The 18,936-nt window shown below is 44.2% G+C and overlaps 1 protein-coding gene across 2 annotated transcripts in view; it reads left to right on the top strand.

Annotated features, from left to right (window-relative positions):
* The first annotated feature begins 401 nt into the window (after positions 1-401).
* LOC139368263 (erb-b2 receptor tyrosine kinase 2) overlaps positions 402-18,936 on the top strand; it is a 37,176-nt gene continuing 18,641 nt past the window's right edge. For both annotated transcript variants that reach the window (XM_071106979.1, XM_071106980.1), the window contains exons 1-12: positions 402-648; positions 13,133-13,284; positions 13,366-13,552; positions 13,877-14,017; positions 15,678-15,746; positions 15,866-15,981; positions 16,241-16,382; positions 16,671-16,805; positions 16,949-17,075; positions 17,573-17,646; positions 17,962-18,052; positions 18,677-18,879. In XM_071106979.1, the coding sequence (XP_070963080.1) occupies positions 576-648; positions 13,133-13,284; positions 13,366-13,552; positions 13,877-14,017; positions 15,678-15,746; positions 15,866-15,981; positions 16,241-16,382; positions 16,671-16,805; positions 16,949-17,075; positions 17,573-17,646; positions 17,962-18,052; positions 18,677-18,879 (1,510 nt within the window). In that variant the 5' untranslated portion in view covers positions 402-575. The remainder of the gene's footprint in view (positions 649-13,132; positions 13,285-13,365; positions 13,553-13,876; positions 14,018-15,677; positions 15,747-15,865; positions 15,982-16,240; positions 16,383-16,670; positions 16,806-16,948; positions 17,076-17,572; positions 17,647-17,961; positions 18,053-18,676; positions 18,880-18,936) is intronic.

The following is an 18,936-nucleotide window of genomic DNA, read 5'->3' as shown; positions in this document are numbered from 1 at the left end:
AGACATGGAGCATGTGCACAGATGGACTTATGAATAGTTTTGTGCAGTTTCCTGATTAGTTATATGCAGTCTGTTGGACTCTGACCCTGATATTGGTGGAGAGTGGATAGTTGGTATGAATAGAGTTATTCTTCTTCCTCCTAATTTCGCGCTCTCGGAGAAGGGACTGAGAACAGTGGAGAATTTGAATAAGACTAAATCTACGGCATAGACGTGTATTAGCAATGAATAATGATTTGAAGAACTCGAATATGTAGAATCCCAGATAATTCTTCGTCAGACCATTTTGAGTGACTTTCTGACTGAGGCGGGCCGCGGGCGACTCTATTGGGGCTGTTGGAGTCAATCGGCCCTATCTGCCACTCCCCATTCAGCCCTTCACGGGAGCGCGCCGACTGGCTGTGTCACGCAAGCCTACTACGGAGAGGCGAGCCACAGGCACGGAATTCCGAGGAGGAAGTTACTGGGATTGGAAAAACAACCTCAAAACTAACTGCACGAATAAAGGTGTAGGGGCGCTCCTCTGTAGGAATAAAAACGTGTGGGTTACTATGGACTAGTGGTGGTCGCAATCGATGGAGGCGGCGAGAAGTTTCCTGTTTCTCCGGTTACTGCTGGTCGGACTTTCGGGCGCATTGGGCAGAGAAGGTGGGTCTCACGTTGGATCCTCTTCTCTTTAACACAGTGTCGGAATAATTCAATTAATCAAATGTGATAGGCCTATGTAAAAACCTTGGAATACTTGAAAACCATGTGAATTCTCGAAATTGTGGGGAGTTCAACTCGACCCAGAGTGCATGACTTTGTGCTCCGACAATAGACCGCATTCCTATGCGAGTCCAACCACCCCCCCTCGCACTGATTTCAATGTTGTGGCTCGAGATTTATTAGCCACTATTGATAACGACACAAACGGTTAAAATGGAAGCGCAGTAAAGAGCTGGAGTTCGCGCTTAATTTGGCAATGCTGTTATAATTTAACAGTTGTTGTGTTAAAGTGTATAGTAACAGAGTAGCATTGGAGTGAAACAAGTAGGCCTTAAGTAGCCTACGCCGCCAAGAAATATGAGAACCTGCTTAGCAACTTTGTGTGAAAATGGCACTTGTACGAATAGTTGAGAAGAGTTCACTTTTGTGGTAAACAAAATCAAAACAACAGTGATTGCATTGTATGCTCCAAGGGCTCATGACGAGGTCAATTATTCACTGCTTGCGCTAAAGAGGACATTGTCTCATAGAACAGACCACTTGTCACTCTTGAAACTGCAGCACTTCAAATATTAACCAGTGAAAACTGAAATTGGAACAGCAAAACATTCTGCAAACACATAGGTATACATGTAGGCGACCTCTTTCCAAAGGGCACCGTGCATTCATTCACAACAACCAAGCTATTACTGTACACTTGTATTGATGCAATTGTTGTATCTCCAACTGTCTCATATCAAATTCAGTCTTTGTAAGAAGACTAAAAAGAATCACAGATACAAACTTTCTCAATGTAGGCCTTTAGCTAGCCTACATTATCTGTTGTAGCCTTTTCTTTGACATGGAGGCATAACTGACTTATTGCATTTTGCGATCTAAAGTTCAGTTGATTTAACAGCTCCCACAATTGACACCTAGTCACCAGCTGCAGACAGTGCATAATGAGATTCAAAACTGCCAGGGGACATGATACACAATAACATTGGTCCACGACTGAATGCAATCACAAGTCTGGTCAGAATTGGTTGACTATTTGCACAAACCAATTACAAAAAAATGGTTTGTGGAGAAGTCAAAGTAGTGCCAAGCTCTATACAAAACTGAGATTGGAATTGAATCAGAAATCAATTATCTTTGAAAAAGTTAGTTGTTTTGGTTCAAAAACATACACACACACGTAGCTACTAGTCACAGGTGACGTGGTTACCAAGTACAATTGCATTGTCTGTAACAGGTCTGTACAGTTTTTGTACCAATCAGTCTCTATCTTCTTTGGAAGCGAATCATTACCACATTGGTGTTCATAGTAATGTTTTCATTGCACTCAAAGCACCACATTCGAGTCATGTAAATATATTAATATTTTCACTAAAACACCAATAGAAACCGAATCTTACTGAGCTAAAGCGGGAAGACTTATGGATACAGAAAGGACACACACACACACCCTTGTTTTTGAAAGGTCGATATTCCAAAGGTCAGCTGTTGGGTTTTGATATGCAACTGTGCTCGGGTTCCTATTATACAGGTGGGAACACACTGAAACCTTTGGCTCTATGTCAATGTGCACACTCAGATTAGAGCATGTAGCTTTCTGTGTGTGTGTTGGACAGTCTTCACAACCATTTAACTCTCACACTCCAGTGCACCCATTGATTGAAACTCATTTGGAGGTGATTCAGCCTCTCAACTTAGTATCACTCACTCTAGTTAAAACTCAATGAAGCATGATGACTCGCTAGTCTGGACACCATGCAACTTAACTGACTAATGACTAGTGTATCCTCATATCTGTAGCGTGATCCCCAAATTTTCCAGCCTCAGAATACATTTTTAAAATACATTGGTAAAACTGCAGCCTGCAAGTATATTGCTAGGAGTAGTGAGCTCCGGAAGTATTAGGACAATGACACATTTTGTTGTTGTACTCTGTAGTCCAGCACTTTGGATTTGAAATGATACAATGGCAATGAGGCAGACTGTCAGCTTGAATTTGAGAGTATTTTCATCCATATCAGGTGAACAGTTTAGAAATTACAATACTTTTTGGTACATAGAATTTGGAGTATCTACACAGGCATACAGAGTCTCATTTATCAGCAACCATCACGCCTGTGTTCCATTGGCATATTGTTAGCTAATCTTAAATTTATAATTTTAAAAGGCTAATTGATTATTAGAAAACCCTGTTGCAATTATGTTAACACAGCTGAAAACTGTTGTCCTGATTTAAAGAAGCAATGAAACTGGATTTCTTTAGACTGGTTGAGTATCTGGAGAATCAGCATTTGTGGGTTCGTTTACCGGCTCAAAATGTCCAGAAACAAATCTCTTTCTTCTGAAATTCGTCAGTCTATTCTTGTTCTGAGAAATGAAGGCTATTCCATGCGAGAAATTGCCAAGAAACTGAAGATCTCGTACAACGCTGTGTACTACTCCCTTCACAGAACAGCGCAAACTGGCTCTAACCATAATAGAAAGAGGTGTGGGAGGCCCGGTGCACAACTGAGCAAGAGGACAAGTACATTAGTGTTTCTGGTTTGAGAAACAGACACCTCATATGTCCTCAACTGGCAGCATCATGAAATAGTTCCCCCAAACACCAGTTTCAACGTCAACAGTGAAGTGTGTTCTTTTGCCCATCTTTTTATTGGCCAGTCTGAAATATGGATTTTTCTTTGCAACTCTGCCTAGAAGGACATTTCTAAGTGACCCACAACTTTTGAATGGTAGTGTATATACAAAGTATGTGGACATCCCTTCAAATGAGTGGATTTGGCTTTTTCAGCCATAGCCATTGCTGACAGGTGTCTAAAATTGAACATTGGCAGTAGAATTGCGTTACTGAAGAACTCCGTGACTTTCAACATGGCATCGTCATAGGATGCCCCCTTTCCAACAAGTCAGTTCGTCAAATTTCTGCCCTGCTAGACCTGCCCCGGTCAACTGTAAGTGCAGTTATTGTGAAGTAGAAACATCTAGGAGCAACAACTACTCAGCCGAGAAGTGGTAGGCCACACAAGTTCACATGGAGGCAACGTCAGCACAATAACTGTTCGTCGGGAGCTTCATGAAATGAGTTTCCATGGCCAAGCTGCCACACACAAACCTAAAATCACCATGCGCAATGCCAAGTGTCGACTAGGGTGGTGTAAAGCTCGCCGCCATTGGACTCTGGAGCAGTGGAAATGCGTTCTCTGGAGTGATGAATAACGCTTCACCGTCTGGCAGTCTGACAGACAAATCTGTGTTTGGCGGATGCCAGGAGAACGCTACCTGTCCGAATGCATAGTGCCAACTGTAAAGTTTGGTGGAGGAGGAATAATGGTCTGGGGCTGTTTTTCATGGTTCAAGCAAGGCCCCTTAGTTTCAGTGAAAGGCAATCTTAACGCTACAGCATACAATGACATTCTAGTCGATTCTGTGCATTCAACTTTGTGGCAACAGTTTGGAGAAGGCCCTTTCCTGTTTCAGCATGACAATCGCCCGTGCACAAAGCAAGGTCCATATAGAAATGGTTTGTTGAAATTGGTGTGGAAGAACTTGACTGGCCTGCACAGAGCCCTAACCTCAACCCCATCAAACACCTTCGGTATGAATTGGAACGCAGACTGCGAGCCAGACCTAATCGCCCAACATCAGTTCCCGACCTCCACTAAATGCTCTTATGGCTGAATGGAAGCAAGTCCCCGCAGCAATGTTCCAACATCTCTGGGAAAGCCTTCCCAGAAGAATTGAGGCTGTTATAGCAGCAAAGGGAGGACCAACTCCATATTAATGCCCATGATCTTGGAATGAGATGTTTGACGAGCAGGTGTCCATATACTTTTGGTCATGTAGTGTATGTCTCCATTGAATGTCTGGTTTGTGCGTGTGGGGATGGCCTGAGCCAGGGGAAGTGTAGCTCTGCAAATCTTAATCACACACAACCTATTATTTGGGAGGGAATACTATTTCTAGATCAGTTATTCTACACCTCACTTTCCTGAAGCTGATCCTCTCCAACGGACTCGGAAGTTGTAGTTAAAAATAGATGAATTAGGGGCAGTTAAAGGGGTGAGTCAAACCAACACCTTAACCGTTACTCTAAGAGGTCCGAACCTCTTGACTTGACACTCGCTGGATCAGGATTCAAGTCCCAGTCAATTTTTTTCTCCCATCTATACATTGGTGTCAGAAGTGCAAGGAGGCCATCTGAGAGGTGTGTACATGTGATGGACTTGGTATGGAGGAGCGAAGGATGGGGGTAGTGTAGTGACCTTAGCCCAACACCTAGCAAGCTCATCAAGAGGTTTGAGCCTCTTGGCGTGATGGTTAAGGTGTTGGCTTGACAGTCGCTGGAGCCAGGTTCGAGTCCCAGTCGGGGCTACCTCGGATTCACTACAATATACTTCTATGGTTGGTTTCAATAACTCTACCCTAACTGCCCCTAGTTGACCCATTTTCAGCTACAACTTCCGAGTTCGTTGGAGAGGAAAGTCAGCTTGAGCCAAAGTGAGATGTAGAATCACATACCTACAAATAGTATTCCCTACCAAATAATAGGTTTTATGTGCAGAGCTACGCCTACCCTGGCTCAGGCCATCCCTCCCGCCAAACACGCATGCACAACCAGACAATGATTGATTGGAGACAGTTTGTGCCATTTTAAATAACATTTCCTAGGGTTTTATACCTACAGCAACTCTAGTGGATAATGCTGGAAATACCGGTAAAAACAAAGTGGCCCAAAAAGCATGGCCTTTATTATAAGCTTAATATATGTTATTTCTGTACTTGAGTATTTATTTCTATGCGTATGAGCATTGAAATGATTGAACATATTGCTAACACATTACTTAAAGCCTGCAGGTATAGTGCTTTACAAGTTGTTATAAGCAAATATGAGCCTTTTTTATAATTTTTTAAAATGTATTGTTTATTTAACTAGGCAAGTCAATTAAGAACTGATTCTTATTTACAATGACGGCCTCCGCCGGCCAAACCCGGACTATGCTGGGCCAATTGTGCGCCGCCCTATGGGACTCCCAATCACAGCCGGTTGTGATACAGCCTGGAATCGACCCAGGGTCTGTAGTGACGCCTCTAGCACTGAGATGCAGTGCCTTAGACCACTGCGCCACTCGGGAGCCCCAATGTCTTTATAATGTCTTATTTTTAAAGTTTCACAAGACATTATAAGACAGTCAGTCAAACATGCTTGTATGACAAGTTTTACAATGCATTATAACTGCCGGCTTAATGTATGATTGGCCTACAGTAAAATACATCCACGTTTTACCTGTGGACAAAACTTGATCCCTGTTGATAGAGACGGAGTGAAAAAAGACAAGGATACGACTGGACTGTTGGATGGATTCTACTACAGCATTCAATTTCAGTTTTGTTTTTGAAGCAGATGCGTTTGCTGCAACGTTTCTGTCCTAGGACCTTCCACAGGCTGCGGGCCAAAATAAAGTGAACAATCAAATGCAATAGAGCTACATTTTGTGCATTGAGGTTCTCAACGCAAGGGATGTCTACAGTGAAACGTTGTACCTGCAAGAAACTATTTTTCTGATACCGGTCCTCAGATTGGTTTGGAGGAGCAATCATGCGTGTATTGTGTGTGTTGCACTCTGCCTGCCATTGTATTGACGTGTGTGTGTGTGTGTGTGTGAGACAAAGAGTGAATGTTCATGCGCATAGAGTACGCTCTGCACTGCAGCAACAGGTACATATCCTGTTCTTCCTGTCAGTTGAGCAATACCTGTTTGTACTTTGCAAGGGAAAGAAGGAGGAATGCTTTTGGGGGGAGTTAGAATAGAAATGTATGTTTATCCAAGGCAAGTTGCTAGGATTAGGGTTGTTGGGGAGGCAAAGCCCACCTGAAGGTGCAATCTGTAATTTAGTTTCTGTTATTGAGTGGACTATGTACAGGACTGAGTGGGAGGGTCTTTGCGGGCGGGTGTACTGATTGGCTGAAATAGAACTATGTTTGTTTTTGTGCTTTTCTTTTACTAGCTTTGATTGTTCATTTGCCCTGTGGCCATCAGAGTACAAAGGAATTCCAGATTTCACCTTTAAATGATGTCTGTTTATCTGTCGGACAATACTAGGTTTTGAAAGGAAGATGTTGAGTATCTTTGGGTAGGAGGTGATTAGGTTTCCAGTGAAGGAGGAAGTTGAAGTGGAAGGGTCGGTGGTGGCAGCTTTTCCGGGTTGAATGAACCTACACCTGCAGTAACATTGCTGGCCGCCGTGAACGTTGTTCTTGTTAGTCAGTGCACACAACGTACACAACACACACACCCTTTGCTGACTGGCAGGCTACCCGTGCAGGTTTGGTTGTGTTAGCTTTCGAAGGCTCCTGCAGTACAGGTATAGGTCACATTCAATTTACTTTTAGTAGGTACTCTCCTCAAGCTGACCCAATTAGCCTGTCAGTCATGGTTAATGCTTGAAAGACATTTGGTACACTCCAACAATGACGAACCAGAAAGCAGTTGACTTGAGAGCTTATAGCGAGCAAAGGATTTCCAAGTTTTATGTTGGAAGAAAAATATTTTCATTTTAAAATGTAATCTTGAATGACTAGCAATCACATTTCATTAGAAGTTGACGGTTCCCAAAGGTATAGCTGCCAATGTTTTGAAAAGACCCTGAGACTTGAATCTTGAAGTATGCTTTACAAGAAGTAGAAGGACACATTAACTTGAAACATTTTATTAAACCTCAATGGCGTTCCATCCTCACTTTCATAAAGGCAAATGTAATCCATGAATGTATACCCAAACACTAATAATTACTCTCTCAAAACTAACGTGCAGTTTCATTTTCAAGCAAATGTGTTTGACAATTGCATTCAACTGTCATGATAGACATGGAATAGTCCGGGGTACGTGGGCTCTGTAGTTTTCATGAGGTTCTCAATGCTGACCGAACTGTTTGGTGTGTTATTTTTTTTCTTCTTTTTCCCAGAAAACTCCACCACCTGGGTGGTTACTGCAGAAAGCGTTTGGCAAATGGACGTTTCCAAGTGAAGTTGCTAGGATACGGTGTAGAGAAGCGCTATGTAGCCAGCATTAGCGATCAGGGAGCACCTCGGTGAATGTGTGTTTGTTTAAGTGTCAGTGGCATTCCTTTGTTGGGCACTGACACATGCATAACGCCAGCACTTGTGCCCGTCTGAGAAAGAAGGGAAGAGAGGGAGGGATGGATGAAGGGAAGGAGATGGTGAGGGAGATCTGAAATGAGGAGAGAGGGAGTAGATAAGGAGAGAGAGCTGGGGCTGGAGCAGGAGAAAGAGAGAGAGAGTGAGAGTATTTACAGTAATTGGTTGGATAGGGAAAGGAAGGGGTGGGTTTCTACTCAAGGCCAAAGTCGGACAATGAACAAAACACGTACACACACGTGTGAGTGCGTGTGTCCATGCAAGTGGGAGTGAGTTTCGGCTCGATTTAGTGGGTCAGTAAAGAAATGAAAGCAGATTCTGAAAAAAAATCAAACAAACTCCTCTTTAGCTCCCTACGAAATATTTTACATGACCAAGTCAGTATAACATAGGAAGTTTAAGTATAAGAAGTTTAAGTCATTTGATCTACATCTGTTAAATGAGCCTGGGTCAAAAGTAGTGCGCTATATATCGCTGAATGATGCGTCTTGTCGTAGAGATCCGGCGTTTACAGTAAGGGCGCGATAGTAATCAACTGAAGTTGCAAACTTTGAACAAGAAGATGTCCTGTTTGAGCTACAGTCATGGCATTTTGTACATGATTGCATATCCTCACGTGAATCAAGTTTACCGTAAGGATCTATAAGCTCCGCCCATTCACAAGTCACAACAGGGAATCGATTTGAGCATTTCACAGTCAGTTCATTGACGTTGACTATTCTGTTACTATAGGTATAGTCGAGCGAGACTACGGTACTATCAGTATAACTGTCCCTCGTCTGCCCATAAAAATAAATCATGTTTTATATCAATGCATCTCCCTTTCAAGCAGTGGAGTCTCTGACATCCCATCCATTGTGAGCTATCATAGTTTTGATTTCCAGTGAGGGGAAAAAATACTTAATTGTTTTTTTCTCTCTCTCTCTCTCTCTCTCATCAATCCATGCAACATATGTTTGGATAACGACCTGTTTACTGTTGCCTTGTATAGCATCTAGCATCTCCCACAGTCACACACAGTCTTTAGATGAACAAACATTTCCCTTTTTGCAGCTAGGGCTGTGGCGGTCATAACATTTTGTCAGCCGGTGACTGTCAACCATTTTTAAAAAGTCTAATAAATCTATTATAATATAGCCTACACCATCACAATAAATACATTATTTATTTTAGACAGGTCTAAAGAAGCATGATATGAAGAAAATGTAGTTTATTTGAGAAGAACAGAATAGCATACTCTGTGTTGTCCTTATGTTAGGCCCTGATCTGACTATGCCATATATGGCTGTGGGCTACACTAGTTCATTTAGCAGACAAGATTTGCTTAGAGTTCCGTAGCATCATTTTATAGTATGAAGAATACAATTGAACGTAGCTGAATAAAAGCGAGAGGATATTTTCTCCTAAATGTTTCATTTTAATACATTCTCGGGCTGCATGATGCGATTTAATGATGATTTGAAAAAAGTCGCATGAAAGGCATGAGCTCTGCTTAGTTTTTTTTGCGCACCCTGTTTCCCGGCTGCATCCCCTTTGTGTGGCCATAATCCCCCTAAAAAAACATGCCTTTTGCGGCCAGTAGCCATCATGCCCTTGGGCTGAATATAATAATTATAATTCCCTTCTCCCTGCTGCGTGCCGAAGGACCTCTCACTCACATGGATCTCAGTCACGTGATCAGGTCTTTCTCACATGCTACAAGTGAAGACAGACATATCTGGGACGCAACTGCGCTTCCTTATCCAATTCCGAGGCGCATATTGACAATATTGGAAGAACTGTCCACATTTCCTTTTCGTCAGCCAACAAGATGAGTAGGCCAAACGAACAGCAAAAAGCACTAGCCTATGTCAATCTACTCTTCCCCCATAGTACAAAAGTTTATCTATTCTGGGCGAGAAATAAATATTTCAAAGAAAGTCCGGGACAGTTGTGGGGATGCAATAGATCCCAAATTAATGCAATGAGCCTGACGCAACAGATGGAAACGTTTACCTTAAAATGTTGATCAACTATTAGGCTATTTCTTCACATTATAAACACAGCAATGCGCGCACGGAAGTAGGCTATAAGCACAAATGTTCCATTAGCAGGAAAACACCATTCTCAAAAGTGACCACTAATGCGATTATGCATGTAATGCATTTTTATGGCGAAAATGATCTTCCCCAGTCTTGAAACTCACGTGCTGCGTACGTATGCCAGTTAGGCTCTACAACCATTGTAAAGCGGATTAATGTGCTTCATTTTAAGAAGTTATCTGGCCACTTTAGTTGCGATCCCTATAGGCTAGGCTACATGAGGTGTGTGACTATGATTTTGAAGAAGTTGCACAAAAAAAGCATGCACTGTTTGCCTTAAGCTGGGCATCATTCACAAGTGATCGGCTGTAATTGTCACCCATCAGACTGTTCTTGATTTAATCTTGTTTTTACAAACACTAAATAATATATGTGTGAAATTGATTTTGATTTAGAATGGATCATTATCATGCACCGGTCTCGAAACAGGAGCAGCGGGGAAAAGATACATGTCATCTATGCACATAAATACCGACTGGAGGACGCTTTTCTCGTGGTTCATTTTCATGTCAGTCAGGTAGGGTATACTCCTGTTGTAAAGATAAGCAATGTGTGTAATATTAGGAAGGTTGAGAAATAAATACAGTAGGACTAGCCTATAGAAAGCTGATGGGATCCTCCTTTTTTTAAATAGAGGCCATCACTCTGTTTTCTCACGCAATTGCGTAGCCTATAGAAGTGTTGCGGAACATGAGCTCATGGGCTCTCGTGAAGTGTTTGATTAGATTTTTGATTACATTTGCATTGATGTCAGAGTGATTAGAGGGACAATAGAGTGCGGAGTACCAGGTAGTTAGCAAGTTTGGTAGGCTACTAATGACCATCAGCAGCATCAGAGCTTGGTCACATGGAATTTGACTGCCATCATGACTCATGACTGGCGGTAATACGGTCACCGTAATAGCCCTAGGTGCAGCTGATATGTAGGTCACTGTGAGAACACTGGGCTGCGTTTAGAACACACTACACGTCACATAGCATGTGATAAGAGTTCGTACACGATACAGTACTACAGGCGCGATGACGACTCATATCTCTTTGGCTGCGTCCCACTACATTGCCTATATAGTGCACCACTTTTTACCAGAGCCCTATGGGCATCTTCTCGGACATCTTCAACCTGTCCCAGGCTGTAGTCCCACATGCTTTAAGGAGACCACTATCGTGCCAGTGCCCAAGAAAAACAAGGTGACATGCCAAAAGACTATCGCCCCATCGCGCTCACCTCCGTCATCATGAAGTGCTTTGAGAGCCTGGTCGTGGCCCACATCAAGGTCAGCATGCCAGGCACACTGGACCCACTCCAATTTATTTCCTTCCCGCTCCAACAGATCCACGGAATATACCATTTCCATCACTGTACACACGGCCTCAACCCATTTGTAAAAGAGGAACCCCTATGTGAGAATGCTGTTCATTGATTTCAGTTTGGTCTGGACACCACTCTCTGCTACTGGATCCTGGACTTCCTGATGGGTAAACCACAGGCTGTGAGGACTGGCAACAACACCTCCTCCATTCTGACTCTTAACACAGGGGCCCCCCTGGGGTGTTTTCTCAGTCCTCTGCTGTACTCCCTGTTCACACACGACTGCGTGGCTTTGCACAACACCAACTCTTATCATCAAGTTAGCTGACAACACCACGGTTGTAGGACTGATAACCAACAATGATGAGTCAGCCTATATGGGAGGAGGTAAGTGAACGGCCATTGTGGTGTCACGACAACAACTCCCTCCATGTCAGCAAAACAAAGGACTTGATTGTTGACCTCAGAAAGCAGAGGAGGGAACATGACCCAATCCACATAAACGGGACTGCAGTAGAGAGTTTGAAGTTCTTTGTCGTTCACATCGAGTTGAAGTTGAAGACGGCCCAGTATATCACTAGGACCATACGCTCACCCGTCCAGGATATCTACTCAAAACGGTACCTGGGGAAGGCATGCAGCATCATCGAGGACCCCACACAGCCCAGCCACGAGCTGTTCTCTCCGTTACAGTCGGGCATGAGGTCTGATACCAACAGGCTCAGAGACTGTTTCTATCCACAAGCCATCAGACTGCTGAACACTTGAACAGGTCTGACCAACTGCTCTGATTCTCTGCACCTTAGCGCGCACACACACACACACACACACACACACATGCACACATATATATATTAAAGCTACGCACACACACACATCACAACTTCTGCTACCAGACTCTTACTATACTGCTTAATTTATACACTTGACCCCATCCCCCCCTTCGACAATACACAAGTAAATATTAAATTGTGCCTTCCTGTATTACACTTAAGCTAAAATATTTATTATATTCTACTGACATTTACTTGTTCATATTTATGTCTTTGATTATTTCTTATTGTTTGCATTGTTGAGAACGAATCAGCAAGTAAGCATTTAGTTGGACAGTGTATACCATGAGTATCCCGTACCTACAACTAATAAAAACTTGAATCTTTAAACTGTATTGCCCCTGGTCAAAAGCAGTGCACTATGTAAGGAAAAGGGTGCCATTTGAGACAAAGCCATGCACTTTGGAGACCCTTGGCAGAGGCTCAGCCATTGGCCAAATCATCTTCTTCTCTCTCTCTGCATTTCCTGTTTCCCTGTATCCTGTGTCACCCAGTGTCCGGCTTGCTGTCTCCAAAACGAGGGAAAGTGATAGCCCTGGAGGAGGGAGAGAGGGGGTGGAATTGAACTTCTGGAAAGAGGGTTGACATGAGTGTTATGGGAGTCTTCCAGGGATCTGGGGAGGAAGTAATGTGTGTGTGTGGAAGACTAGGCTCTTCTTTCTTTCCTGTCTTTAGGAAGAAATTATGTCAATGTGCACACTATACAGACAATATGCATATGACTGTATTCATCATGCTATAGTAGAGGGAGGAAAAAACCTATAGTGAATCTTAAAGTGAAAAAAGACATGTACTACATGGTGTACTGTATATTGTCAGTTGTTGATACACCTGCAGTGTATGTGACAATAAAACGCCTCCATTTGTTTTCTGCACATGCAACAGAAATGGCACACCTGATTACCAATTTACCCAAATGCCTCATCAAAGGCGTCAAGATGCGCGGAAACACTGGTTGACACAAAGCCCTGCTTCAACTCAGGATCCTGTTCTTTAAATTAAAGGTAACATGTATTAACGTATCTATTTTGTGTGTGCGTGTTGTCAGTGTGCCTGGGCACAGACATGAAGCTGGCCCTGCCCTCCAGTCTGGAGAACCACTATGAGACCCTGCGGCTGCTCTACACTGACTGCCAGGTGGTGCACGGCAACCTAGAGATCACACATCTTCGGGGCAAGCCGGACCTCTCCTTCCTACAGGTATGTTTTCTTGGCTTGATTTTTCTTCTTCTTCTCCCTCACCTGTTATCAATGCTAACATCCCTCCCTCCCCCTCTCCAGGGTATCGTGGAGGTGCAGGGCTACGTCTTGATTGCCCGTGTGTCTGTGAGTGTGGTGCCGCTGGACAACCTGCGCATCATCCGGGGAAGCCAGCTGTACAACTCCAGCTATGCTCTGGCTGTCCTGGATAACACCCTCCCTCAAGAAGGGGTGGGCCTGAGGGTGCTCCGCCTCCGCAGTCTCACAGGTGAGGGAGGGGTCAGAGAGTGAGAGGGAAGTCTTTTGGGGATACAGGAGGGATGTAATCGTAATTGAATGAAGGGACGGATTGGATACTTATCGGCCCCTTTTTTAATTCTTTAAAAGTGCATCTTTCCTTCTTTGTCGTAACAACTAATTAGACATGATTGAACAGGTGAATGCAAGGGCTTTACCACATGGCTTTTTCCTGTCCAGTCATTTCTCATCAGTGATTACTTCAAGGAATGTAATCTCTTGTTAGGTTTTTTTGTCAGTTCCTCTGTGAACATTTTGAACTGACCCTTCTCTCCCTGTCCTGTTAACCCCATAGAGATCCTGCTGGGTGGAGTGCATATTTGGGGAAACCACCAGCTCTGTTTCCCAGACCCCCAGCACATGGAGTGGAGGGACACACTGGATGAAAAGAACACGCATGCCAAGCAGCTCCGCCTGCAGGCCCGGGCCCCCAACTGTGAGTGTTCCTGTTATGGGAGTTTACACACACACGTACTCTCAGACGTGTACACATACACACACACACACACACACACACAGTGCCTTCGGAAGGTATTCAGACCCCATTTCTTTTCCCACAATTTTGTTAGGTTACAGCCTTATTCTAAAATATATTATTTGTTTTTTTCCCCCCTTATTGATCTACACAATACTCCATAATGACGAAGCAAAAAACGTTTTTGGGAAATTGTTACTAATTTATACGAAAATAAAATACATTTACATAGGTATTCAGACCCTTTACCCTTGGCAGCAATTACAGCCTCCAGTCTTCTTGGGTATGAGGCTTGGGCTTGGCACACCTGTATTTGGGGAGTTTTTCCAATTCTTCTTTGCACATCATCTCAAGCTCTGTCAGGTTGGATGGGGAGCGTTGCTGCACAGTTATTTTCAGGTCTCTCCAGAGATGTTCGATGAACTTCCGCCCCCAGTCTGAGGTCCTGAGCGCTCTGGAGAAAGTTTTCATCAAGGAACTATCAGTACTTTGCGCCGTTCATCTTTGCCTTGATCCTGACTAGTCTCCCAATCCCTGCCGCTGAAAAACACCTCCACAGCATGAAGCTGCCACCAGCATGCTTCACTGTAGGGATGGTGCTGGGTTTCCTCCAGACGTGAAGCTTGGCATTGAGGCCAAGGATTTGAATCTTGGTTTCATCAGACCAGAGAATCTTGTTTCTCATGGTCTGAGAGTCTTTAGGTGCCTTTTGGCAAACTCATAGCGGCCTGTCATGTGCCTTTTACTGAGGAGGGGCTTCCGTCTGGCCGCTCTACCATAAAGGCCTGGTTGGTGGAGTGCTGCAGAGATGGTTGTCCTTCTGGAAGGTTCTCGCATCTCCTCAGATGAACTCTAAAGCTCTGTCAGAGTAACCATCAGGTTCTTGGTCACCTCCCTGACCAAGGCCCTTCTCCCCCAATTGCTCGGTTTGGCCAGGCGGCCAGCTCTAGGAAGAGTCTTGGTTGTTCCAAACTTATTCCATTTAAGTATGATGGAGGCCAAACTTATTCCATTTAAGTATGATTGAGGCCACTATTCTTGGAGACCTTCAATGCTTCGACACAATCCTGTCTCGGAGCTCTACGGACAATTTCTTCGACCTCATGGCTTGGTTTTTGCTCTGACATGCACTGTCAACTGGTGGGACCTTATAGACAGGTGTGTGCCTTTCCAAATCATGTCCAATCAATTGAATTTACCGCAGGTGGACTCCAATCAAGTTGTCGAATTAGCTCAAGGATGACCAATGGAAACAGCATGCACTTGCACTCAATTTTGAGTCTCATAGCAAAGTTTCTGAATACTTATGTAAATAAGGTGTTTCTGTTTTTTTTCTTAAAACCTGTTTTCACTTTGTCATTATGGGGTATTGTGTGTAGATTCCTGAGGACTTTTTTGATATACGCCATTTTAGAATAATTCTGTAACGTAACAAAATGTTGAAAAAGTCAAGGGGTCTGAATACTTTCCGAAGTCACTGTACATCCCATTTGTCAGTCAACTATCGCTGTGATTGAAGTGTGGTCAGTCTCTGCAACAATCTGTCTCCAGAGGTCAATGTTTGGTCAACATCGGTGACCGTCTGTCAAGGCGTTGTTGACCGTCTTGTCTTTTGTCCCAGGTCCGAAGTGCTCCCCTGCTTGTGTAAAGCGAAGCTGCTGGGGAGAGACCGAGAAAGACTGCCAGACCCGTGAGTCTGTCTCTTTCCATCATTTCTTCTCTCAATCTGTTTGTCTTTATGTCTCCATTATGTCTATGCCCCTCTCTCTGTCTCTCACACACTTGCTCTCTTTCTCTCTCCCCTTATAGTGACCCATGTGCACTGTGCATCGGGGTGTCTGCGCTGTAAGGGACCCGATCCCAATGACTGCTGCCACATGCAGTGTGCTGCCGGCTGCACTGGGCCCAAAGACTCAGACTGCCTGGTCAGAATACTGCCATTATAGACAGACAGACACAGACACACACACACAGGAACTCCCTGTCTTATTTTAAATAATGTGTCTTGACTCTTGCCTCCGATGTGTACATTTTCCACTGTATTGGTTCCTACAGTTGCGCCAGGAGAAAATACGGTGGTGTGTTACATACGCATTGCGGCAATTGTTCTGCCAATACTGCAGCACAACCTAACTTTTTCATTTCCTTCGGACAAACTGCTAAAGAACTGCCTCTGTTTTACAGTCGTGCCGTCACTTCAACGACAGCGGGACGTGTAAAGACAACTGTCCGCCCCCCACCATCTACGACCCGGTCACCTTCGTGTCCAAACCCAACCCCAACAGGAAGTTCAGCTTCGGGGCCACCTGCGTCAAGACATGTCCCTGTAAGCTTGGCTTACTTTCCTGTATTTATAAATGTCCCTTTTTCTATGTCCGTCTCTGTTTCTCTCTCTGTCTCTTTAAGGAATTATATTGTCTCTCTATCCCTCCCTCTCACTTATTCCTTCTTAACACGCACTCTCTCTCTCTCTCTCTCAATTAATTTGAGGTCAATTCAAAAGGCTTTATTATCATGGAGAGTGTAGCGACACATACTGTACATTGCCAAAGAAAACATATAGAAACAGAAATATCTCAATTATATTTTAAAATCAACATCTCTCTTTCTATAGATAACTACCTAGCCATGGAGGTGGCCTGTACCATGGTGTGTCCTAAAGCGAACCAGGAAGTGATTATCACCCAGCCTGACGGCAAGGAGACACAGACACAGAAGTGTGAGAAGTGTGAAGGGGAATGTCCAAAAGGTTTGTGTGTGTGTGTGTGTGTGTGTGTTTTTGAGTTCGTATGTGCTCATATGTTATGACGGTGGTGGTGATGGTGGTGGTGTGTGTTTTTTAACATTTGCGTGTGTGCTTATTCACCCTGACTGTATCTATGTGTGTTCCAGTGTGCTATGGGCTGGGCATGGGTGATCTCCAGAGCTCCTCCTGGGTGAGCTCCTCCAACGTGGCCCAGTTCACTGGCTGCAATAAGATATATGGCAGTCTGGCTTTCCTTCCACAGAGCTTCACAGGGTAACTGCTCTACTGTCTCTTTTCTACCTTATATCTGGTCCACTAAGAGAGGGGGATTTGTCTGTTACCAAAAGCCACTAAAAACCTGGGTTCAACCTGGGCAAGGTTTTCAGTTTACTGGCAAGCTCAATCCAGCAATCGGGTCCGAGCCTCTTGCCCATTATTGTGCCATCTCCATGCAAGCCATTGTTTGCTAACACCAGAAAGACTCAGCAAGGGAGTTCTTCCTGTAAATAACAAGTATGGAAGAACTTCCTCACGGGAAGCAATCGCTTCAAACCTTTCTGGCACTAGCACGCACTGCCTCGCACGGATATGACACAATAATGGGCAAGTGGCTATTGTGTAGCAGTATTACCCTCCAGGGTGATGTCACAGCAGCTATTTTATGCCTGAAAGCTCACCTCACATTAGCTGTCACATGTTGAGTTGTTAAGGTGTTGTTCATGTCCATATTGACCACACTCATGTGTGATCTCTGTGTTCCTTTTGTCCAGCGACCCATTGGCTAACATGACAGGTCTGACCCTTAGTGAGCTGGATGCATTTAAGAATTTGGTGGAGATCACAGGTACTGAACACACGCGTACACATGCATGTACACATTAACACACATATACACACATGCACGCACACACTCACGCATATATGCATGTGCACATAAACGGAATGCACATGCACACACACACGTACCCTCACACATGCATAAACACGCACAGCCATTTACACACACACGCGCGCGCACACACACACACACACACACACACACACACACACACACACACACACGCGCGCGCGCGCGCGCGCGCGCGCACACACTCGTTACTTTCTTTTGGGATAGCATTGATTCTGTATGCGTGTTTGTGTGTGTTTCTGTTCCCTACAGGATATCTGTACATTGATGCGTGGCCAGCCAACTGGACTAACCTGAGTGTGTTTGAGAACCTGAAAGTGATCCGAGGAAGGATGCTCTATAAGTAAGTCTGTTCGTCTCCGCCATGTCATTACAGTATCATGTCTGTTGTCAGTCCGCCGGCCAAGTCCGTCTGTCCACTAGTTTTGGTCTACTAATGTTTCATAAGGTCTGTCTTGTATAATAATACTTTTTTTTCTGTTTGTCTTGCCAGTCAATATTAATTATATCCATCTACCTGTCTGTCTTGCTGTCTCTTTGTCCTGCTGCCTGCCTTTCTACGTTTGTCCTCATTATATGTGTCCATGTTCTATGCATGTCTGTCTGGTCAAGGATCCCTTGAACTTTGGGTTATAAAAGCTAATGATTACCCAGCACAGCTGCCTGAGCCTGCAGGGTGATATTGTAAATATTGCAGGTTAGTGGATGGAAGTCTGTGCAATTGCTACTGGTATGGGGTTTTCTGCTTTCCCGTTTTCTGTGTTTCTGTCAAGCAATCTGCTCTTTCACTCCTCCCCTCTTTACCCTTCTTCTACCATCCTTCTAGCTCCTCTTAACCCCATTTTCTCCTCTAACATTTTTCACTCCCAAAAATAGATTTAAATGTTCTAAAAAACGGGATCTCTCAAACTATACCGATATACCAAGCCGATAAATGGGCTCCCACCTCTCCTCTCTTTCCTTTTAGAGGAGTGTTCTCTCTGGGGGTCCAGTCAATACAGATCCGTTCTCTGGGTCTGCGTTCACTCAGGAGCATCAGCGGGGGTCTGGTCCTGCTCCACAACAACTCCCAGCTCTGCTACACCCAGGACCTGCCCTGGGGGACCCTGCTGCACCCCACCCAGGGGCCCCACCGAATCGTCAATGCCAACCAGGACCCCCAGGAGTGTGGTATGCATGACGTGCACACCCTTCTTGAATGAAAACAAGCAGCACGTGTGCATGCTA

This window comes from Oncorhynchus clarkii, chromosome 16 (genome assembly GCF_045791955.1).
Source record: "Oncorhynchus clarkii lewisi isolate Uvic-CL-2024 chromosome 16, UVic_Ocla_1.0, whole genome shotgun sequence".
Classification (NCBI taxonomy): Eukaryota; Metazoa; Chordata; class Actinopteri; order Salmoniformes; family Salmonidae; genus Oncorhynchus; species Oncorhynchus clarkii.
This window is presented reverse-complemented; position numbering and strand designations above follow the sequence as displayed.